The 24,561-nt window shown below is 34.6% G+C and overlaps 1 protein-coding gene and 1 non-coding gene across 4 annotated transcripts in view; both read left to right on the top strand.

Moving 5' to 3' along the window:
• MAP4K5 (mitogen-activated protein kinase kinase kinase kinase 5) overlaps positions 1-24,561 on the top strand; it is a 146,584-nt gene that overhangs the window by 96,532 nt on the left and 25,491 nt on the right. For 2 of the 3 annotated variants that reach the window (XM_089906127.1, XM_089906129.1), the window contains 13 exons: positions 3,985-4,043; positions 5,289-5,356; positions 6,788-6,830; positions 7,456-7,666; positions 8,541-8,638; positions 8,807-8,848; positions 9,733-9,817; positions 15,039-15,118; positions 15,430-15,490; positions 18,783-18,897; positions 19,272-19,330; positions 21,771-21,874; positions 23,703-23,880. In XM_089906127.1, coding sequence (XP_089762253.1) covers positions 3,985-4,043; positions 5,289-5,356; positions 6,788-6,830; positions 7,456-7,666; positions 8,541-8,638; positions 8,807-8,848; positions 9,733-9,817; positions 15,039-15,118; positions 15,430-15,490; positions 18,783-18,897; positions 19,272-19,330; positions 21,771-21,874; positions 23,703-23,880 — 1,203 coding nt within the window. The remainder of the gene's footprint in view (positions 1-3,984; positions 4,044-5,288; positions 5,357-6,787; positions 6,831-7,455; positions 7,667-8,540; positions 8,639-8,806; positions 8,849-9,732; positions 9,818-15,038; positions 15,119-15,429; positions 15,491-18,782; positions 18,898-19,271; positions 19,331-21,770; positions 21,875-23,702; positions 23,881-24,561) is intronic. The other variant, XM_089906128.1, reaches the window with a different exon arrangement.
• On the top strand, positions 1,957-2,063 carry LOC115803664 (U6 spliceosomal RNA). The gene has a single exon (XR_004024436.1). It is a non-coding gene; the product is annotated as a U6 spliceosomal RNA (small nuclear RNA).

Raw genomic sequence — 24,561 nt, 5'->3', positions numbered from 1 at the left:
TCAAATTGGGGACACTGTTTCTTAGTTTTTCTGTCCCAGATTCCCTCTTCTCCTTCTGGGACTCCAGTTACAGGTTAGACCACTTGATGTTGTTTCATAGGCCACTGAGGCTCTGTTCTCCCTCACCCCCATAAACACACATAAGGTGTTTTTGTTCTCTATACTTAAGTTTAGTTTCTATTGCCCTAATTTTAAGTTCATTGACCTTTTTTTCTGTAGTGTTCAGTCTGCTGTTTAAGCCCATCAGTGAATTTTATTTCAGATATTGTATTTTCTGGATCTAGACTTTCATTGAGATAGATAGATAAGATAGATAGATAGGAAGAAAAATGGATCGATGGATGGATGGATGGATGGTTACATACATATATAATACACATATATGTATAGTTTCTATCTCTCTACTGATAATTTCCATCTGTTTACTTATTGTGTCCATCTTTTCTCTTAAATCCTTGAATATATTTATAATAGATGTTTTAAAGTCCTTGTGTGCTAATTTCAACATCGTGTCATCTCTGAGTCTATATCTGTTTTTTTAAACTGATTATGATTTTTATTTTTTTCTACTTCTTTATTCATTTTTTTATTGTATCTTGGATGTTGTGATACAGCATTGAGTGTCTGGATTTTGATCTCTTTATTTTAGAGTGTTTAAAGCATAAATTAACTGGTAGGTCATTGCAGTCCTTTCAAGGCCTATGTCAGGTTTTACTACAATATTCAGCAAAGTCTTTCCTCTGGGTGGAAACTCATTTCTTTCCTGGTACTGTGTGATCACTAGAACTTGCATTTAGCTTACAGCACTGTGTTAGCTGTTTTTCTGACATACCTTGCATAGTCTTGCTTCACTTGTGGGCAATTTAGTATGCAACCAAAGACTTCTCTAAGGAGACATAGTTTTCTCATTTCTGGCCCTCTGCCCTTCAAATTCCCACTGCCTAAGCAGCCCCAAACTATAGTCTTTCTTTCCTGCACCCAGTGAAACTCTCTCTTTGGGTTTTACTTTCTTGGAAAGTACCCCCACGCAGAAATCAGGGGTGAGTGGGGATCTTAACACCATCTTTCAAGGATTACAACCCTGTGATATCTGTTAACCCATTGCCTCAAAATAATTGCTTCATATAGCTTGTATGCACACATGTATTTGTGTTACATGTTGTAGTTGTTTATAGCAAAAGGGTAAGTCTAATTCCTGTTACTTATTATACCTATAATTATTATGCCTATAATAAGTAACATCTTTTAGAGATAAATGAGGATGTATAATAGAAGACCTCCCCATCTTTGTATTTTTATAAGCCAAAGACACACCCAAAGGTACTGCCAGGATTTCCTTTAAAGCAAAACAAAACAACTTGGAGTCCATTCTTGCACACAGAACAATGATACTGGAGACTCTAGCATTCTTTGCCATAAAGCGTGGCTGTAGTAATTTTAGACTTGTCATAAGGAATTTGATTTTTTTAAGGAATATTTTTCTTACATGTTAAAGTAAAACATCTTAAATGTTTATGCTGATATAAAAGAAATGAAATTTTTATTTTCAATCATTGATACTGGTATGGATGGATGCAGTTGATATTTTACTATATGTTTAATTGAAATTTATGAGCTCATTTTTCTCTGGTAATCTTTTAAGTCTTGAAATTTGCTGATTATGTAATTATTGAAAATATTTTCTTTCTTTCCTTTCCATATTTATGCCTTTTATAATTTACCTCTAGACCTGCTTGCCAGTATTTCTAGTTGTGACCAAAAAAAAAAAAAATCTTTAACTCATCTTTGTCTCAAATGAGTGAAGTGGTTCTTTGTGAATTATAGTAATGGCTCTTGAATTAAGATATTTTTAAACTATTTTAAGAAGTAAGTCATTCATGAACAACTTCTTTTTATTTTAGATTATTTTTGAAAAGTAGATACTATATTTTATGGAATGTCTTTGAAAATTTTATGGTGCTCGCTTCGGCAGCACACATACTAAAATTGGAACGATACAAAGAAGATTAGCATGGCCCCTGTGCAAGGATGACACGCAAATTCTTGAAGCAGTCCATATTTTTAAAATTTAGTTTGACAATAACAAACACCTAATTAACGTTTCTAAATATAATACCATCCCTCCTGATGCGTTGTGGGTATTGCATACACTAGCAACCATTTTATTAAAACATTAATTGCAGTTGGATTTGTTTTGGGATTCATGCATAATCCATTTAGTACATAGCAGAACTAACTCATTTTGAAGGAATTATAAATGAAATCCTTCATTTATAAGGATTTATAAGGAAATCCTACACAAGTCTATCATTTAATTCACATTGTAGTCAAGGAAGGGGAAAGTTTGCCTTCAGAAAATTCTGTGGCTCTTCTGGGATCTTTGATGTGGCCCTCCCTCGCTCTCTCCCTCCCACCCTTCCTTCCTTCCTTCCTTCCTTCCTTCCTTCCTTCCTTCCTCCCTTCCTCCCTTCCTCCCTTCCTCCCTTCCTCCCTTCCTCCCTCCCTCCCTCCCTCCCTCCCTTCCTCCCTTCCCTCCCTCTCTCTCTCTCTCTGGGAAGGTACCCAAAATGTGTTCATGCAGTGTACAGACAAAAACTGCAAAACTCAATCAATCAAACTTACATTCCTGGCTGCATTGGAAATTGGCACCCCCATTTTGGAAAAGTGAAAGCATTTCCTAGAGCTGAATACTTGTCTACCTTAAGATAGCAATTCTACTGCCAGGTACACACAGAAACATACCCACATGTTCACCCACAAGACACTTATTTGAATGTTGGTTGCTGCACTATTTGTAATAGCCCCAAACTGGAAACTACCTGAATACACACCACCAGTAGAATGGGTAAATAAATTATGGCATATTCCCATAAAGGAGGAGTGTACGGTATAGCAATGAGAAGGAACAATCTACAAAGCTCAGAAACAAGCAGAACTAATGCATGGTGCTAGAAGTCAGGAGAGCAGCTGTCCTTGGAGTGGGGAGTAAATGGGAGTGTTTGGGGTCTGGTAATGTTGTCTCTATCTGGCTTCTGGTTATGTAAGTGCTTAGTTTGTGAAAATTCATTGATTATAACAAATGCACTTTTATGCATGTTATATTTTAATAAAATTTGTGAAACAAACAAAAAAAGAAGGAAAATTTTATGACTTAATGTTTTTATTTAGTATAATAAATTATATAAGTACTCTGTATTGCTTTACAAATCTTGGTTTTAGGAATAAAGACAACTAGATACTTTTTGAAAGTGCTTTTTTTTAGTGTATTTTGTTTACCAAGATTGTATTTAGGAAACTTGTATCTCTATGATGCAAGTGTATATTTTAATTTTTTTGGTCTTTTAGTCACATTATATCTTAGAATTTTAAAATTCTGTGTACTTTATGAGTAGATAATAAGCCATCCTTTTCTCTGATTTACAGACTATTTCATATAAAAGAAGTTACTCTTTGATTATTAGGAATAATTCTAAAATTGGTCTCATTAGGCCAAATAAAATATACATTTAGGAAAATATTAGATTCCTGAATGCCATAGTAATATTTAATTTGACAAATATTTGTTCTTTTTAGATAATGATAGGTGATTTGGCAGGGCGGGGTGTTCATCCTACCATAAAGTTGTAGTTTAAATTAGTCTCAAGACAGAGTCTATAGCCTAGATAGAAACATCCTTAAAGTGTTTGTTTAGTCACCTACTTTTAATTAATTTTTAAAAATCTTTTATATACAGAATTGTGGTTTAATTTCCTGATTCCAACCAAGAATTAAGTAGAATTGTTAGGAAGATACCAAATTGTTACTTTCTTTTGGCGAGCATAAAGGAAGGGGTCCTCTGTAGTAAAAAATTAAGAGTTTTTGTCTTTTCCTCTTTCTTCTCTTCTCCTCTCTCCCTTCCCCCCTCCCCAGTACACATGCTTCTCATCGCATTTCCAGGATTGATCCTTTAAGATAGAATTTGTGAATATATGTTATATTTTACAGTTGACAAATTACAGTTTGAACCTCCTCTGAGAAAAGAAACAGAAGCACGGGATGAAATGGTAGGAATAATGACTTTTAAAGAATTTTCCATATTAAAATTTGAGAAACGTTATAGTCAGGTGTACTTTGACTAAAGAACAAAGTAATATACTCTTCAGAGCATTGATTTTTTTTTTTTTTTTTTTGGCGGTACGCGGGCCTCTTACTGCTGTGGCCTCTCCCGTTGCAGAGCACAGGCTCCGGACACACAGGCTCAGCGGCCATGGCTCACGGGCCCAGCCGCTCCGTGGCATGTGGGATCCTCCCGGACCGGGGCACGAACCCGTATCCCCTGCATTGGCAGGCAGACTCTCAACCACTGCACCACCAGGGAAGCCCCAGAGCATTGATTTTGATAACGTATTTCACACATTAAAGTTTGAAAAAGCTTCTGGTTAGGTGTATTTTGACTAGGGTACAGTGTGTAATATACCATTTTAACCATTCATTTTGACACTTCTGAGTCTTTTGAAGAATTCATATGAATTTATTAAGTATGTGGAATTTGATGCTCAGCTTTAAGCTCTCAGGATCTTTTTACTTAATGATTCTGTTAGATTTGTAGTATGATTTTGCATTGCCTTACTGTTTTTAATATTTAATAGTTAATATATCTTTTTTTTTTAACCATTGCTCTTATTTTGAGATTACTATTTGGTTAACCCTTTCCTTAACTAAAAAGAAAGAAACAATAGATAGAGCAAGATATTATTAGAGTCAGCCTAGATGTTATCCTAACATCTACTTTATTTATAACTGATAGTAAAAGTATAGTTTTTAGAGTAATTGTCTTCTGTTAATGGATCTCTTCATTCTTAACATCTGCAAGTGGTGTTCTTCCTACTGTATGTGTTGCTGGACAATAAATTTTCAATTTCCATGCTAGTCAGAAAAAGTATGGCACCAGTGAATTAAAGGTGATTGAGTAATACAGTGTTTAGTTCTCCATGCTAATGGAGCAGTGATGCACATAATTCAAAGTTAACATTTTTGTTTTGCTTTGGAATATACTTTACCAATATATTGGTAAAGAGGGCTTGTCACATTTTAAGCTGTAAGTATGTTTATAGATTCTGTTAAGTTTAAGTCATCTAATAATGAGTTATTGACATAAATGTGTCAAATGACAGCAAATGTAGCTAGAGATTAAACCCGTTGAAAGCCAAGATGATTAATAATCATGACAATGAGTATGTTCTTGAATCAAATAAAATGAATGATACCTGTTATAAGGTAACATTTTAAACTCTTTTTTACCTTCACAGGGAGTGTCTTCAGACCCAAACTTTCTGTTACGGTGGAATCCTTTTGTTGATGGTGCAAATACTGGCAAGTAAGTTGTTTTTCTAGCTTAACTTTATTTTACTTAATTATATAAGAACACTATTTGATGGGGAGTGTTTTATTCTAATAAGCTTTAATTTTTTTCCTATAAAAGTTGTACTATGCCTTTTGTCAGTGAAAAGCTTCTGACTTTTAAAAATTGCCCAAAGGCATAATGTGTTGATCATTAAGGCTTTGTGGTTTTGTTCTTTAAATCAAAATACAGTATGTGTGGTGTTAATAATACTGAAAGATGAGCTACATGATCTCATGGGAAAAAATACGATAGTAGGAATCAGAAAGCCCCAGTTCCATCTCTGCAATGTGGTTACTTCATATTCTAGACCTGTCTTTCCTCAACGATTAAGTGACAGGGCTGACCTAGATGAGTTGTTCCAAACCTATTAGTCCATTGCAGTGCCTAGAGAGCTCTTAGGAAATACAGATTCCTGGATCCCCACATTAGGCCTATGGATCTGGGGTTAGCAGAGTATGGCCTGTAAGCCTATAAACCAGATCTGGCCCAATGCCTATTTTTGTACATCCTACAAACTAGAAGGATATTTACATTTTTTAATGGTTGAAAAAAAATTGAAAGAAGACCACTATGACCACTATATGATTCATAAAGCCTACGAAGTTTACTGTCTAACCCTTTATAGAAAAAGTTTGCTAACCCCTGCTATAGAATACAGTCTTTGGGAGTGGAATCTAAGAATCCTGAAAGCTTCCCAATTGATTGCAATGACTATGGATAAATGTGTGGAACCAGTGGGCTAGATGAGTGATTCTCAAGTTTTGATGTGCCTGGAGGATCACCTGGAAATCTTGGTAAAATGCAGATTCTGATTAAGTAGGTCTAGAGGGTGCATTTATAAAAGTTTCCATGGGAATTCCCTTGCAGTCCAGGGGTTAGGACTCTGCGCTTTCACTGCTGAGGGCCCTGGTTCAATCCCTGGTCGGGGAACTAAGATCCTGCAAGCTGTGTTGTGCAGCCAGGAAAAAAAAAGAGAAAAGTTTCCAGGTGATACCAATGTTGCTCATCTGTGGACCCCACTTGGAGTAACAAAGGGTTTGATGATACAGCCATTTGAATCTATGATTCACTGTGGATTCCAACTCTAAAAGTCTGAATCTCTTTTTCACTACTAAGTTTAATTTCATTTTTATTACATATTAAATGTTGCAAAGCATAATGATAAAGTAAAAAATACTTCGTATTCACTTTATAAAAACTCTATTTTATAGTCATACTAATACAGTTTGACAGAATGAGATCTTAGGTCTTCCTGTAGCTTTAAAAAATACTCTGTACCATGATCTGATTGTCTTTTATATCCCCTGAATAGAAGCAGATTTTAATGCACATGTAATGCTCTCTCTGTGTTTTATGTTATTGTCATTTATCACCATCTAAATTGCATTTTTCTCTTTGTATTAGATCAACCTCAAAACGTGCAGTACCACCTCCCCTACCTCCTAAGGTGAGCTACTTAAAGATTTTCAACAATATATCCTTGTTTAAATAATAAAATAAATTTTTTAAATAACTTCATTGAATTTATTCAAAATTCTCTTAGACATTTTAGGGTACAGTTTTCCTCAAGAGCATATTATGAAGATGTCAAAATATATTAAAGATTTCATGAGAAATATATTTTTATAGCTATTAGAAAAAGGCAAAGATAGGTTATTACTCATTTGAGGCAGTACTTGACCACATGGAGGGGAGTTCATCATTTACAGTCCTCATTTATTACTACAGTTGGACAGTGCACTAGAGTCATACTTTATTAAGTCACTTTCCTTGCTTGTTTGTAGTTATTAAATGTTTTGTGGATTATGTATGTGATTTTATTGGTTATAAAAACGTTATCAGTTTGGGGTTAGGGCTGCTTAAAAGTCACATGGCAAGTTCATAGTTGTGTTGGGAGAGTAACTCAGCTCTTGCTTACCTTGCTTACTTGGCCCAGTGAATTGAACTATACAGGAGAAAGAAAAAAAGGCATATTCTCCTCCCCCTAAAGTCTTTGATGCATAATAATAACAAAGTGTTAATGTTTTATGTCCAAATTTATTAAAGTACTTCCGTGTCTTATTATCAACTAGCCAAGGATAAGCAGTTACCCTGAAGACAACCTCCAAGATGAAGAAAAATCATCAACTGTAAAACGTTGTCCTGATTCAGAGAACAGAGCTCCCCAAGTTCTCAGAAGACAGAGTAGCCCAAGTTGTGGTCCTGTAGCTGAGACTTCCTCTATTGGTATGGCTAGCAGTATCAGCAGGCCTGGAGTGCATACAGCTAGATACTGTGATCTCGGTAAATAAATCAAAGTGAAGGCTGAAAAGAAAGCCATTTTGTTCATATTTTAAAGAATGTCTTTTTTCTTTAGTCAATCTTATTACTGTTTGAAGCTTTGTGAAGGTTCTTTAAAGTTCCACATGGGTGGACTATAAATAGATTCAATCCAATTCAACCTAATTTGATCCCTTGCTAAATATTATAGGCTCTAGAAAGATGAATGGATGACCCTGCCCTCTGGAAGTTCAGGGTCTATAGCAGAAGTTATACCCATGTGCACATAATTTCAGACAAGACATTTTGTTTAAGTGTCTCCTACAGTAAGTAACTATACGTAACAATGCAAGAGATCTCTGAGGGAGATAAGGATAGGGAACAGAGGAGGTAGGCCCTTGCAGAGTATTAAAGGGCTTGGTGAGCCTTTAATAAGTGGAACCAATACTGACAGGCATTCTTAGAGAACAAGAAAGAATGAACAAATGCACTGAAACAGGAAAATCTAGAATGTGTTGGAAGTACAGTCTAGTATGGTAGAAGTGTGAGCTTTTGAAGGGTATATACTGGGAGACAGGACTTAAAAAGGTAGGTTGAAGTTAAATTATGAAAGACCTTGAATATCAGCATTAGTAGGTCAGATTTCATTTTTCTCACAATATGGAAAGACATTTGTTGTTTTCATGGATTAAGACCACTGCTATAGATGCAGTGCTGCCTCTACATGAGCTAGAGAAAGGCACCAGAGATACTTTAACTCATCTGACAGTAGAAAAAATATTTCCCTATAAAGGAACACCCAAATGGAAAACAAGTACTGGGGGGGAAGGGGAAATTACTTTTCAAGGAAAGTACTTATTTGTATGGTCATTCAATTTTTAACCATGATTCTCTTTAGGAAATGGTGATGGTATTTCAAAACTCATTAGTGAAAACACAGAAGGATCAGCGCAAGCACCACAGTTACCACGAAAAAAGGACAAGCGAGATTTCCCTGTAGGTATAACAGGTGTTTGGTGATTAGTTGTAAATAATACTGTATTTATCATATAAAGGGCATAGTCTATTTAATTCAAGAGTTTGAATAACTGGATTTCTAAATGTATAAAGTTTTTCTTAAGGCTTTAAGAGGTCTTACAGTATTAAAAATCACTTTTCCCACAGAAACCAGTAATCAATGGCCTCCCACCCACCCCAAAAGTGCTGGTAAGAAATATTTTTATGTGAACCACTTGCCAGTTTTTCTCTCTTTAGAAGCAACAGAATATTGTTTATTTGCTATCAAGTATCTTGAGCCATTGAAAGAAAGGATTCATAAAATGCAAAGGCATTAAATGCATTTGGATATACCATGGATCAAATCATGTACCCTAATTTGAGTGAGTTAGTTAGAATTGGATAAATTTCACTTTTTATAAATACGGACAGTTGGGTTTTCTGATTAGCCTACAGAGGCCAATTTAATTTTAATGTGATGGTATTACTAGTACTGTATCCTCTTCATTATGTTGGTTAAATATCTTTCTACCCCTGAAGCCATTTTTACATTGCACTATACACAGTGAAAAGGAACAGGGAAGCTTCTGTTAACTCTTGTTCTCTGGCCCTTCAGTAGAACCTACCTAAGGTAGTTCAGCCAGTCATATGAATGGGTGCCTTATAAATTGTACCTTTTTATACAGTAAAAGTTTAGTGTAAATATCAGTCTTTTGTCTTTCATCACTATTATGGAGGTATACTGCAATTATAATCACTATGATGTTACTCAATAATATCATTGTTTCCCATTATTAAATGTTAGTCCTAAAGATAAGTAGTGATGTAAAATTCCTAGAATGTATCATTGACATATGTAGACGTTTTGATAAATTTGATATTTTTGCTGTAAAGTAGTGGATTACACGAGGAAACAGTATAAAACTCTCTTCATAGAAAGGGTTAAATTATATCAAAATATGAATTTTGTAATGAGACCATAAATATATGCAAATAAGAGTCAGTTTAACATTTCATAATAATCTTAGCTATTTTCTAAGAATGTATAAAATTATCTAATCAAATAAGTCAACATCTCTTTCTTTATAAATAAGATGGGAGCATGTTTTTCCAAAGTCTTTGATGGCTGTCCTTTGAAAATAAATTGTGCAACATCCTGGATACATCCTGATACAAAAGGTAACATTTCTGAATTTTTATATATATCTCCAACAAAATATTTATTGTCAGAAAAGATCCTTAAGATCAGTGAACTGAGGGCTTTTTACTTTAAAAGTTCAACTTAGAGACTAAGGAGTGTAGGTATTATACTATTTAGTGTAACAACCTAAATAGGTAAATAGTTTTAGTTTAAGGCATCAGAATTCAAGAGTGAGTATACAGGAACAGTTCCTGGTTAAAGGAGACTAAAGAGACATCACAACTGATTGCAACCATAATTTGGCATTTTCATTTATGTAAAAGGACAATACTGAGACGATAATCGCTTTCAGTAAAATCAGGATATTAGAAAATAGTATTATTTCAGTGTTAATATCCTGATTTTGATCATCGTTGTGTGGTTGTATAAGACCTTTTAATTTTTTTTTTAAGAAATGCACACAAATATTTAGGAATAAAGGGGTATCATGCTCATAACTTAAACAGTTCAGAAAATGAAAACAAAAATGTGTGTACAGAGAAAGAAGGATAAAAACAAAAGTAGTAAATGTTAACTTTTTTTGTATGTGTGTAATCATATGGTGTCTTTCTTTTATTTTTTTTGAATTTTTGAATTTTATTTATTTTTTATACAGCAGGTTCTTATTAGTTATCTATTTTATACATATTAGTGTATATATGTCAATCCGAATCTCCCAATTCATCACACCGCCACCACCACCCCCACCCGTCACTTCCCCCCTTGGTGTCCATACGTTTGTTCTCTACATCTCTGTTTCTATTTCTGCCCTGCAAACTGGTTCATCTGTACCATTTTTCTAGGTTCCACGTGTATGCGTTAATATATGATATTTGTTTTTCTCTTTCTGACTTACTTCACGCTGTATGACAGTCTCTAGATCCATCCACGTCTCTACAGATGACCCAATTTCGTTCCTTTTTATGGCTGAGTAATATTCCATTGTATATATGTACCACATCCTTATCCATTCATCTGTTGATGGGCATTTAGGTTCTTCCATGACCTGGCTATTGTAAATAGTGTTGCAATGAACATTGGGGTGCATGTGTGTTTTTGAAATATGGTTTTCTCAGTGTATATGCCCAGTAGTGGGATTGCTGGGTCATATGGTAGTTCTATTTTTAGTTTTTTAAGGAACCTCCATACTGTTCTCCATAGTGGCTGTATCAATTTACATTCCCACCAATAGTGCAAGAGGGTTTCCTTTTCCCACACCCTCTCCACCATTTATTGTTTGTAGATTTTGTGATGATGCCCATTCTAACTGGTGTGAGGTGATACCTCACTGTAGTTTTGATTTGCATTTCTCTAATAATTAGTGATTTAGAGCAGCTTTTCATGTGCTTCTTGGCCATCTGTATGGCCATTTCTTTGGAGAAATGTCTGTTTAGGTCTTCTGTCCATTTTTTGATAGGGTTGCTTGTTTTTTTAATATTGAGCTGCATGAGCTGTTTATATATTTTGGAGATTAATCCTTTGTCCGTTGATTCATTTGCAAATATTTTCTCCCATTCTCAGGGTTGTCTTTTCATCTTGTTTGTAGTTTCCTTTGCTTTGCAAAAGCTTTTAAGTTTCATTAGGTCCCATTCATTTATTTTTGTTTTTATTTCCATTACTATAGGAGGTGGATCAAAAAATATCTTGTTGTGATTTATGTCAAAGAGTGTTCTTCCTATGTTTTTCTCTAAGAGTTTTATAGTGTCCGGTCTTACATTTAGGTCTTTAATCCATTTTGAGTTTATTTTTGTGTGGTGTTAAGAGGTGTCCTAATTTCATTCTTTTACACATAGCTGTCCAGTTTTCCCAGCACCACTTATTGAAGAGACTGTCTTTTCTCCACTGTATATCCTTGCCTTCTTTATCATAGATTAGTTGACCATAGGTGCGTGGATTTATCTCTGGGCTTTCTATCCTGTTCCATTGATCTATATTTCTGTTTTTGTGCCAGTGCCATACTGTCTTGATTACTGTAGCTTTGTAGTATAGTTCAAAGTCACAGAGTCTGATTCCTCCATCTCCATTTTTTTCCCTCAAGGCTGCTATGACTATTCAGGGTCTTTTGTGTCTCCATACAAATTTTAAGATTTTTTCTTCTAGTTCTGTAAAAAATGCCATTGGTAATTTGATAGGGATTGCATTGAACCTGTAGATTGCTTTGGGTAGTATAGGCATTTTCACAATCTTCTTCCAATCCAAGAACATGGTATATCTCTCCATCTGTTGGTATCATCTTTAATTTCTTTCATCAGTGTCTTATAGTTTTCTGCATACAGGTCTTTTGCTTCCGTAGGTAGGTTTATTCCTATGTATTTTATTCTTTTTGTTGCAGTGGTAAATGCAAATGTTTCCTTAATTCCTCTTTCAGATTTTTCATCATTAGGGTATATGAATGCAAGAGATTTCTGTGCATTAATTTTGTATCCTGCAACTTTACCAAATTCATTGATTAGCTCTAGTAGTTTTCTGGTGGCATCTTTAGGATTCTCAATGTATAGTATCATGCCATCTGCAACAGTGACAGTTTTACTTCTTCTTTTCCAATTTGTATTCCTTTTATTTCTTTTTCTTCTCTGATTGCCATGGCTTGGACTTCCAAAACTATGTTGAATAACAGTGGTGAGAGTGGACATCCTTGTCTTGTTCCTGATCTTAGAGGAAATGTTTTCAGTTTTTCACCATTGAGAATGTTTTCTGTGGGTTGGTTGTATATGGCCTTTATTATGTTGAGGTAGGTTCCCTCTATGCCCACTTTCTGGAGAGTTTTTATCATAAGTCGGTGTTGAATTTTGTCGAAAGCTTTTTCTGAATCTATTGAGATGATCATATGGATATTATTCTTTAATTTGTTAATATGGTATATCACATTGATTTGTGTTTATTGAAGAATCCTTGCATCTCTGGGATAAATCCCACTTGATCATGGTGTGTAATCCTTTTAGTGTGTTGTTGGATTCTGTTTCCTAGTATTTTGTTGAGGATTTTTGCATCTATATTCATCAGTGCATTTGGTCTGTAATTTTCTCTTTTTGTAATATCTTTGTCTGGTTTTTGTATCAGGGTGATGGTGGCCTCATAGAATGAGTTTGGGAGTGTTCCTTCCTCTGCAATTTTTTGGAAGAGTTTGAGAAGGATGGGTGTTAGCTCTTCTCTAAATGTTTGATAGAATTCACCTATGAAGCCATCTGGTCCTGGACTTTGTTGAAAGATTTTTAATCACAGTTCCAATTTCTGTGCTTGTGATTGGTCTGTTGATATTTTCTATTTCCTCCTGGTTCAGTCTTGGAAGGTATACTTTTCTAAAAATTTGTCCATTTCTTCCAGGTTGTCCATTTTATTGGCATAGAGTTGCTTGTAGTAGTCTCTTAGGATGCTTTGTATTTCTGCGGTGTCTGTTGTAACTTCTCCTTTTTCTTTTCTAATTTTATTGATTTGAGTCCTCTCCCTCCTTTTCTTGATGAGTCTGGCTAATAGTTTATAAATTTTGTTTATCTTCTCAAAGAACCAGCTTTTAGTTTTTTTGATCTTTGCTGTTTTTGTCTTTGCTTCTATTTCATTTATTTCTGCTCTGTTCTCTATGATTTCTTTCATTGTACTAACTTTGGGTTTTGTTTATTCTTCTTTCTCTAGTTCCTTTAGGTGTAACGTTAGATTGTTTATTTGAGATTTTTGTTGTTTCTTGAGATAGGCTTGTATTGCTATAAACTTCCCTCTTAGAACGGCTTTTGCTGCATCCCATCAGTTTTTGATCGTCGTGTTTTCATTGTAATTTGTCTCTAGGGATTTTTTGATTTCCTCTTTGATTTCTTCAGTGATCTTGGGTTATTTAGAGAAATATTGTAGTACAAGAAACTCTTATATACTCAGAATCATCAGTTGTTTCTTTTTTTTGTTTTACACCCTCAGATTATTTATTTATTTATTTACTTTATTTTATTTTAGTATAGTTGATTTACAATGCTTTGTTAGTTTCAGGTATACAGCAAAATGATTCAGTTACTCATATGCATATATCTCTTCTTTTTTAGATTCTTTTCTCATATAGGTTATCACAGAATATTGTATAGCATTCTCTGTGCTATACAGTAGGTTCTTGTTGGTTATCTGTCTTATGTACAGTAGTGTGTGTATGTTCATCCTTTTGCCACATTTGTTTTACTCTTTTCTGTCTATATGTGAATTTTTTTCTGAATCACTTCAGAGTGAGTTGTGGACATCATGCTCCTCTTCCCCTTGTACTTCAGTTTGTATTTTCTAGGAACAAGAATCATCTCTTATATAATCACAGTACAATTATAAACATTAGGGATATTATCATTGATATAATACTGTCTTTTAATCCCCAGTCCATATTTAAATTTTATTAATTATCCCAGTAATGTCTTTTATCATCTTCTCCCCCCTTTTTTCCCCAATCCAACATCCAGTTCAAGTTCATATGTTGGATTTAGCTACCATGCCTTTAGTCTGCTTTAGTCTGGAACAGTTTCTCAACCTTTCTTTCTCTCTTGATCTTGCCATTTTGAGGCTGCTTATTTTGTAGAATGTCCCTTAATTTGAGTTTGTCTGATGAGTCCTCATGCTTAGATCATGTTATGCATTTTGTGCAGGAATATCAGAGAAATGTTTTTGTGCTCTTCTCAGTCCATCATATCAGGAGGCACATGGTATCAGCTTGTCCAAATACAAGTGATATTAACATTGACCAGTTCCTTAAGGTGGTGTTCACTAGCCTTCTCTTCTGTCAAGTTCCTATTTTTCCTTTTCTAAGTAATTGCGTAATTATTTGATTTCCCAAAGTAATTAACACATAATTAGTGTGAAGACTCATTGAGACTTCATAAATATCCTCTTGTTCATTAGACCTTCACTGACTAGTTTTAGCATCTGTTGACAATCCATTGACATCTATTGACAGTTTCCCTTCTTTCTCATTTATTCACTTATGTTTGAATAAATGACATGTAATGAAAATTGTGTTTTAAAAAAGGATTTTATAGTAAGATAAAGCTGAGTTAGTAACAGAGTATATCTACTTTTAAAAAATAAAGAGTTGGGGGAAGAGGTAAAGAAGGTAGCATGGGTTTTAGAAAATAATTTTTCTTTGGATCGGTGGGTGGCTATCTAACTCTTAATACCATTAAAATATAGGGCCATTATTTTAGTGAATGATTTCAGAAAATGATAGTAAATTCTGGTGATTTATCTCAACTATTTTAGATCAGTACATTATTTTTGGAACTGAAGATGGTATTTATACATTGAATCTCAATGAACTACATGAGGCAACGATGGAACAGGTAATTTAGGAGTTTTAACTCAAAAAATTAGTTTGAGTCAATTGAATAAAGTAAATATCTTAATTTTAAAGCAATTTATATGGGCCTCAGCTTTAATTTTTATGATTTAAATAGTTAAAGGGGTGAAATTGTACTCTTCACATATTCATGTTGAAAGATTTTTTTCCATAAGGTTTTGGTAATTTACTGAAAGGTAGAAAATACTTATTTTTCTGCTCTTTCAGATTGTTGCAGTTTGGAGGTTAAGGGGTAAGGGAATGGTAAGGGAATGAAAATTGGAGAGTTTTAATTACCTTTTTTTTTCTTAATAGTTATTTCCACGGAAATGTACTTGGCTCTATGTCATCAATAATACTTTAATGTCATTGTCAGGTATGTATATGATAAAAGTGATATGAAAAATAAACAATGGACAAGCAGAGAAATGTAGTTTTAATACATATTATTTTAAAATGTTGTTATTCAGGGTAATTATAATCTAGTATAGTTAACTTTTGAGACGTGCAGGTATTTTTTACCGTTGTAGAATTGGAAGAAACTTTGAGAAGGAACCTTGTCAGAGCAGTACTTCCCATACCTGCCCAGGAACTACATAGTTGGAGAACATGACAGTGATTGTTCCCTGAGGCCATCCCCTTCTCCACAGTCTCTGTTACTATCACCATCACTGCCTTCCACTGAGAATCAGCAGTTGAAGGGAAAGAATCAGAGGATCCAGATGCTTCCTTTCTTTGTAATCTTGAGCCAATCACTGTCTCTTGTCTCTCAGCCTCATTTTTTTTTTCATAAATTATATCTTCATTTTTTAATTTATTTTTTATTGAAGTATAGTTGGTTTAGTGTCATGTTAATTTCTGCTGTACAACAAAGTGATTCAGTTATACATATATATACATTCTTTTTCATGTTCTTTTCCATTATGGTTTATCACAGGATACTGAATATAGTTTCCTGTGCTATACAGTAGGATCTTGTTGTTTAAACATTCTGTATATAATAGTTTGCATCTGCTAATCCCAAACTCCCAATCCATCCCTCCCCCACTCCCCCTTCCCATTGGCAACCATAAGTCTGTTCTCTATGTCTGTGAGTCTGTTGCTGTTTCGTAGATAGCTTCCTTTGTGTCATATTCTAGATTCCACATATAAGTGATACCATATGGTATTTGTTTTTCTCTTTCTGACTTACTTCACTTTAAGTGTGATAATCTCTAAGTCCATCCATGTTGCTGTGCCCAGTTTTCTTAATTGTAACATAAGGATGATGGTAACAATAACAACCTCACAAGATTGCTGTGAGGATCAAGTGAGATATCCAAAGTACTTAGAAAACTGTGAAGACTTACAGATGCTTGCTGGTAGAATTCACGTTATTCTGGACCACATATTTATTAACGAACTTGGACCAATGCTTTCAAGTCTTATAAATAATCAAATGGGTTCCAGAGCAACCTATTCTAATTTTGTTGTTTGTATTTTTCTTTTTTCCTTGTTGTTGGGGGTGGGTGAGTTGTGTTGAGGCTTTTTTCCCCTAATTGTTACCTGCCAGAACCTATTTTCTTACATTTTAGATTTAAGTGGCTACCTAAAGGCTTGCTGCTCACTTTCATTCTGATAGTAGAGTACAGTTGGCCCTCTGTATCTGCATGCACAGATTCAATTCAAAGATAGAATTGATTTTTAATTCCAGGAAGTTCCGAAAAAACAAAACTTGAATTTGCCAGGCACTGGGTCACTATTTACATACATTTACATTGTATTAGGTATCATATATAATCTAGAGATGATATCAAGTATGTGGAAGAATGGGCATAGGTTATATGCAAGTACTACACCATTTTATATAAGGGACTTTTTATAAGGGACCTCACATTTTGGTATCCACAGGGGGTCCTAGAACAGTACTCTGGTGGGACCACTATACAAGGTAGTTAATTATTTCTCTCTGTTCCTTAATCCTAATGTTATCAGCTATTAAAATAGCATTTATCCCTTTCTCCACTTTGAAAAATTATTTTAACATTTCTTAAATTTTTTTCAGTTTTTTTGTTTGATACTCTTTCATGCTCTGTATCTCAATAGATACGTGATGATTACATCCTAGTTCTTATTTACTGTACTGTCAGGCTTTTCATTATTAAGTGTACCTTTCAGCTACTTATGCTTTAAAGCATCAGTGCTGATATAGTTTTAACTCACTGACAGATCATTATGAATTGTGGCCTAATTTAAGAAATGCCATTTTCATAATTTTAAGTATGTGTGTGTGAGTGTGTATGACTTAAACTCGTCTACTAACCATCGCCTAGTAGAGATTCTTCAGGAATTTGTATATTTGAGCTGATGACAGCGTTTACAAAGAGCATATTATTTGATTGTCTATAAATGTCTTTTAAAAAACTGGGGTCCTCAAAAAAGTATTTAATCTCTGATTTTGATTATGTTTCCCCCAGTTTTTTTACTTTTGTTTAATAAAATATTAATATATCATATTACTATTATGAAGATAAACTTAAACCCAGATCTGTTTGAATTAACAATTCTGAGTTGTGTTCATATAGAGTCACTTTCCTCTAACTCTCTTACTGCTTTTATCCCTATTTATTCCTGTCTTTGGGAATAAGCTTAAAAGCCACACAGAGTACATCTTGTATATTTATAAAATAACAACAGAAAGGCAGGGAAAAATTAGCCTATAAATTGGTTCTTCCCAAATTGTAGTCAAAATGACCTGTGGAACTGAATGAAGATAGGTAGCAGTGCTCAATAGGAGAAAACGTTCCGTTTAAGGGTCTGCATTTCTTTGCATGTGTGCACATACATGTACATGTGTTAGCTGCTTGGGTAGCTAGTTATATATAAAGCGATACTGGAGAAAGGAAGGGTGGTATAGTGTTAGGCAGGATGTTTGCATTTTGAGAAAATACAGAAAATTTTGTTGAGGGTAAAACCATTTTTTTTTCATGTTTTCCAGTAGTAAAATGATAAAATACTATTTTGGATTGTTATAGTACCATGTCATGTATATAAGGAGTCAGAAAATGTTTACCATATATTCCCCTTTCTAATACAGCTGTGGTTTTGATTATATGGAAATTGTAGCTCTATTATCCTGGATAAATTATAGGATATAATTGTAGCCCTACTGTATCCTATGATAGTTTGCTTTATTTTTCTTAGTATTTCAGTGTTATCTTTAAGACTTCATTTACAGTTTTTAATTCAAGGTAATGTGGTAGATTATTGATAAATAAGACTATCTCAGAAAGATAATGTGATATAGTTATATAATTTTCCATGTTGTACTGAAATAATCACACGTACATCATTGTAACTCACTCTATTGTACAGTGTTTAACAATTTCTTTTTCTGTGTTGGCTTCATTAAGGTTTACATATGTTCTGCCCAGATCACCTATTAGTCAGAATATATCTAATTTATATACTGGGAAACAAAATTATCTACTTTATTAAAACTCATTTTACTTATTATCATTCAAAATAGTATTAACTAGGTTTTTTGTTTGTGTTTTTCTCTATTTTGCTTGGCTTTTTGAACATGGCTGGACTCGTCATTTTAGAAGGTAATTATCTTTTCTTTTTCTTGAAAATAGTATTTCTCTGCTTTAAATAATTCTAATAAAAATAACATTTCTCTTTTATAGGAAAAACCTTTCAACTCTACTCTCATAATCTTATAGCTTTGTTTGAACAAGCCAAAAAACCAGGACTAGCTGCCCATATTCAAACTCATAGGTTTCCAGACCGCATACTACCAAGGTACAAAATATTTTGATTCTACTGGGAGTGAGGGGAGTTAGTGTCTATTTTTAAAACAGCCAGTCTTCCTTGCCCACTAAAAAACTTCCTTTGTCTTAATTTTGAAAGGTAGTTTACACTGAAGTAAATGTCATCTAGAATTCAAAAGATAAGTGTCTTGTAACTTGACTGTCCATGTCAATCATCCATAGAAGTTTTATAATATAGATTCCCAGGTCCTGCCTCAGTTCTATAAAATCAGATAGTTTGGGGTCAGAGTTTAAGATGGTGGTTTTTAGAGCGCCTTGACTGGTTCTGATGGAACTGATTCACCCATCACTCACTGTTTGGGAACCACTGCAGTAGAGTACATTTATGTTGTCTTATGTTTTCAGAAAGTTCGCTCTAACAACAAAGATTCCTGATACAAAAGGCTGCCACAAATGTTGCATAGGTGAGTAAATGCTGTTTCTCAAACTGGATGATTAGAACTTTTAACATCTTTAAAATTATCTGTAGAGTCTTATAGTATTAAGTGAAGGAAGGTAGGCTTTATATTCTAATAAGGAGTTAAGGGGCCATTGAAGCTCAGGAATGTATAGTTGGACATAAAAATGCTTGAAGATAATTGCTCTGATGCTTTCTCAGAGCATAATGTTCCTCGAATTTTTTAACCATAGTCCGTAAGGCTCTATCTCTGCTGATATCCTAGCTTTCATTTGACACTTACCATTTATTTAACAGTTATTGCTTAGTGTTTTATGAACATTATTATTTCAGGAGTTTGGCCAACTATGAAGTTAGAGGGAAGAGTCCACACAAAACCACTCACTTCTGATACCAACTACAGGTTTGGGGAGTTCCCCAAACCACCTTCATGTTCAATAATTCACTAGAAGGACTCACAGAATTCACTGAAAGTGGTTATACTCTGGTTATGGTTTATTACAGGGAAAGTATATAGATTAAAATCAGCCAAGGGAAGAAGTGCATAGGGCAGAATCCAGGAAAAATGCCAGATGTAGAGCTTCTGTTGTCCTTTCTCCATGGAATAATAAACAGCGTATGGACAGTGTTACTTTTCTGACAGTGATGTGTAACAATACACACAGAGCATTGCCAACTAGGGAAGCTTACTCAGCGACCTCAGTGTCCAGAGTTTTTATTAAGGCTCTATCACATAGGCATGCTTGATTGCCCACATGGCGGATCTCAGTATCCATCCCCTCTGGAGGTCAAGTGATATTGCCTGACCCAAAGCCCCTACCCTAAATTACATGGTTTGTCTTTCTGGCATTACTGTCCCCCACCCTGAGACTCTCCAGTGTCGCCAACCCCCACTCTAAATCATATTGTTACAGTATACGTTGACCAAGGCCCCAGGCAAACAAAGACACTCCTGTCAGGCATGACATTCCTGAGGCTTAGACATTAACTCCCAGAAGAGAGGACAAAGACCAGACCTCTTTGGGGGCAAGGTGAAATTCTGTGCTATATAATTATCTTCTCTCGCTTAACCCTTAAACAGCTTATGATACTTATGTCACTAGTAGCAGAACCTGGGATTACACCTGGTCTGTGGCTTCAAATTCTGGGCTCCTAACTTTCTGTTTATTATTGTTTAATCAGTGAGCCTAAACATTGATCTTCATGCTGCATTAGGTCCACAGCATACTCTCTAGTTATAAGCAGATTTCACGAGCATTTTTCTAGGGAGATGCAGGTCCATTTCTGTTATCAGATTCCCAGTATCTCTGGCTCGGGAAGGGTCTCGATGCTTACAATCTGAGGTATAACTCATAAATATCTTAAGACAGAGCTTACTGCAAATAACTACTCTTATAATCAAATACATTACTGTTGATGGGAATCAAATTGGGGAGAAGGAAAGACCAATGTGAATTTCTATAGATTTGAGTCAAGGAAGTTACATCTTTATTAAGTTGTAAAATAATTATTTTCATCTTGTCTTAAGTAGACAGCTGTAAACTACTATACCAAAAATGGAGTCATAGGACTTCCCTGGTGGCACAGTGGTTAAGAATCTGCCTGCCAATGCAGGGGACACAGATTTGATCCCTAGTCTGGGAAGATTCCACATGCCACGGAGTAACTAAACCCGTACACCACAACTACTGAGCCTGCGCTTTAGAGCCCGTGAATCACAACTACTGAGCCCGCGCACCACAATCACTGAAGCCCGCATACCTAAAGCCCATGCTCCACAAGAGAAGCCACCGCAATAAGACCGTGCACTGCAACAAAGGGTAGCCCCCGCTCACTGCAACTAGAGAAAAGCCCCTGCACAGCAATGAAGACCTAATGCAGCCAAAAATAAATAAATAAAATTTTTGTTTTTTTTAATGGAATGATAGATTTCAGTTGCCTTCTAGACCTTCTTATTCACTAGACCTAGAATTCACTCTTTTGGTCCCTTTACTTAAGCAGCTCTTTAGATTGTAAAATAGTTTAGGTGTTTTGGTGCTTAAAATACTGTTTTTATGTTTAAGAACCTAGTATATTAAAGATGTTTAGAAGTAAATGTACACAATTAAAATTGAGATAAGAGAGTGAAAAAGAAAGGGTATAACAAAGCCAAAGGAAAAAGATATCATCTTTCTTTACTTTCTGCACTCTTATCATCCTAGTGAACAGAAACAATAATTATCCTTTATCACCTAAATTAACAGTTCAAATGATTATTCTTCCATTCATAGTTTGGTATCAGTGGCAGGCCACATTTAATTGGTTTTTCCTATGTATCAGCACTGCCTTTATACAGAAAGCTGGGTTAGGTTTTAGGTGAGTATAACTTAGTAATTGCTTTTAGCTAAACTTTGTTTTTATATAAAAATATTGAGTGTTTTGGGTGGGTCTGTTTTGTTTCTTTCCAGTCAGAAACCCTTACACAGGACATAAATACCTCTGTGGAGCTTTACAGTCTGGAATTGTTTTACTTCAGTGGTATGAGCCAATGCAGAAATTCATGTTAATAAAGGTATATGTTACTTTGTTTACATTTTTTTAATTTAGAAAACACTAATGTATAACTGAACCTGAAATTATAAGACCGCAATGCTACCATCTAGGGTTAGCATGTTTATAGTTATTTATAGGTGTTTATTGGGTTTAGGGATTTTTGTGTTCTTAAGATTTTATCTTTGTGTTAATAAACTTCCAGAAATATCACAGCCATAAAGAAGAATATGGCCAAGTCTCTAAAACATATTTTTATGGAAAACTGATTCTTATCATGGTATTTAAAGGTAGTCCTTTTTTTAATTGAAGTATTATGATATTGTGTTAGCTTCAGTTATACAGCAAAGTATTCAGTTATTTCTTATTTTCCATTATAGGTTATTAAAAGATATTAAATATAGTTCCTTGTGTTATACAGTAAATCCTTGTTCCTTATCTATTTTATGTATAGTAGTTTGTTAATCCCATACTTCTTATTTATCCCTCCCCCACTCCCTCTCCTATTTGTTTTCTGTCTGTGAGTTTGTTTCTGTTTCGTATATATATTCATTTGTATTATTTTTTAGATTCCACATATAAATGATATCATATAGTATTTGTCTTTGTCTGACTTCACTAAGCATAGTATTCTCTAGGTTCATCCATGTTTCTGCAAATGGCAATATTTCATTCCTTTTATGGCTGAATAATATTCCTCTGTGTGTGTGTGTGTGTGTGTGTGTGTGTGTATCAATCACATTTTCTTATGCCAATCATCTGTTGATGGGCACTTGGATTGTTTCTGGTCTTGGCTGTTGTAAATAGTGCCGCTGTGAACGGCATGGGGTGCGTGTATCTTTTCAAATTAGAGTTTCATCTTTTCTGGATATATGCCCAGGAGTGAGATTGCTGGATCATATGTTAGCTCTATTTTTAGTTTTTTAAGGAACCTCCATACTGTTTTCCACAGTGGCTGCCCCCCACAAACAGTGTAGGAGGGTACCCTTTGCTCCACACCCTTTCTAGCATTTATTATTTATAGACTCTTTAGTGATGGCCATTTTGACTGTTGTGAGGTGGTACCTCATTGCAGTTTTGATTTGCGGTTCTCTAATAATTAGTGATGTTGAACAACTTTTCATGTGCCTGTTAGCCATCTGTATGTCTTCTTTGGGAAAATGTCTATTTAGGTGTTCTGCCCATTTTTTGATTCGGTTGTTTTTTTGATATTGAGTTATATGAGCTGTTTGTATATTTTGGAAATTAACCCCTTGTCAGTTGCATCATTTGCAAATATTTTGTCCCATTCTGGACGTTTTCTTTGTTTTGTTTATGGTTTCCTTTGCTGTGCAAGAAGCTTTTAAGTTTGATTACATCCCATTTGTTTATTTTTGCTTATTTATTTTTATTTTTTTGCCTTGGCAAACTGATCTAAGAAAATATTGCTATGATTTTTGTCAAAGAATGTTTTGCCTGTGTTCTAAGAGTTTTATGGTGCTATATCTTATATTTAAGTCTTTAAACCATTTTGAGTTTATTATTTTATATGGTGTGAGGGAGTGTTCTAACTTCATTGATTTACATGAGGCTGTCCAGCTTTCCTAACACTGCTTGTTGAAGAGACTGTCTTTTCTCCATTGTATATTCTTTCCTCCTTTGTTGTAGATTAATTAATCATAGGTGTATGGGTTTACTTCTAGGCTCTCTATTCTGTTCCATTGATCTATATGTCTGTTTTTGTGCTGATAAGAGGTAGTCGTTTTTTAGATTTAGATCAATTAAGAAAATGAAAGCCTTTCTGTTCAATTTATTCAACAATATGAATGAGGAGATTGTTTCTAAATTATACATCTGTTTATTTTTTGCAGCACTTTGACTTTCCTTTGCCAAGTCCTTTGAATGTTTTTGAAATGCTGGTAATACCAGAACAGGAATACCCTATGGTCTGTGTAGCTATTAGCAAGGGCACCGAATTAAATCAGGTAGTTCAGTTTGAGACAATCAATTTGAACTCTGCATCTTCATGGTTTACAGAAATTGGTGGAGGTAAGTGTTTTTTACTTTATGTTAAAATATTGATGCTTTTGCCTGCAAAAGAAGCAGAATAGGTTCAACCTGTGTGGGCTCTTACAAATAAAGATTCAGAACATAGTTTCCCAAGTAAGCCCAGAGGATCATGTACATATAGTTTATGATCTCTATTTGCCTGAGGCAATTTGATACAAAGTATTTTACCAAGGAAAATTTTAATGAGTCCTGAAATTTAAAAGTCTTAGTTGTTATCAGTTAATCTTTGGACTTACTAAATAATTAAGTTTTCTAAGATACTTTTCAAATTTTATCAGCTTCTCAAGCAAAGAAATAACATTTTTTTTCCTATTGGTTCTTTCCCCCCACACTTCTTAAAATCATTGAGTTCTGGTACTTTTCATACTGGAATAGAAACTTCTCATGTGTGGCCTCCAAGCTTTGCCATTTAAAGATACAGGAAAATATCTCTTGCATTTTCTGAGAATGGTTTGTTAGCCTAGGATTTTATCAAACATATCTCAGTGAAAACTCTGAAAAGGTTGAGAAGTTTATTTTCAAACTTTAAAATTGGAACAAATCAATCAAGAATTCATGTCAAGGGAATTCCCTGGTGCTTCAGTGGTTAAGAATCCACCTTCCAATGCAGGGGACAAGGGTTCAATCCCTGGTCAGGGAACTAGATCCCACATGCACGCC

This window comes from Delphinapterus leucas, chromosome 2 (assembly GCF_059928025.1).
Source record: "Delphinapterus leucas isolate spDelLeu-1000000601 "Yukka" chromosome 2, BTC_Dleu_Yukka2, whole genome shotgun sequence".
NCBI classification, from domain to species: domain Eukaryota; kingdom Metazoa; phylum Chordata; class Mammalia; order Artiodactyla; family Monodontidae; genus Delphinapterus; species Delphinapterus leucas.
The sequence above is the reverse complement of the archived record's forward strand: the minus strand, read 5'-3'. Positions and strand labels throughout refer to the sequence as shown.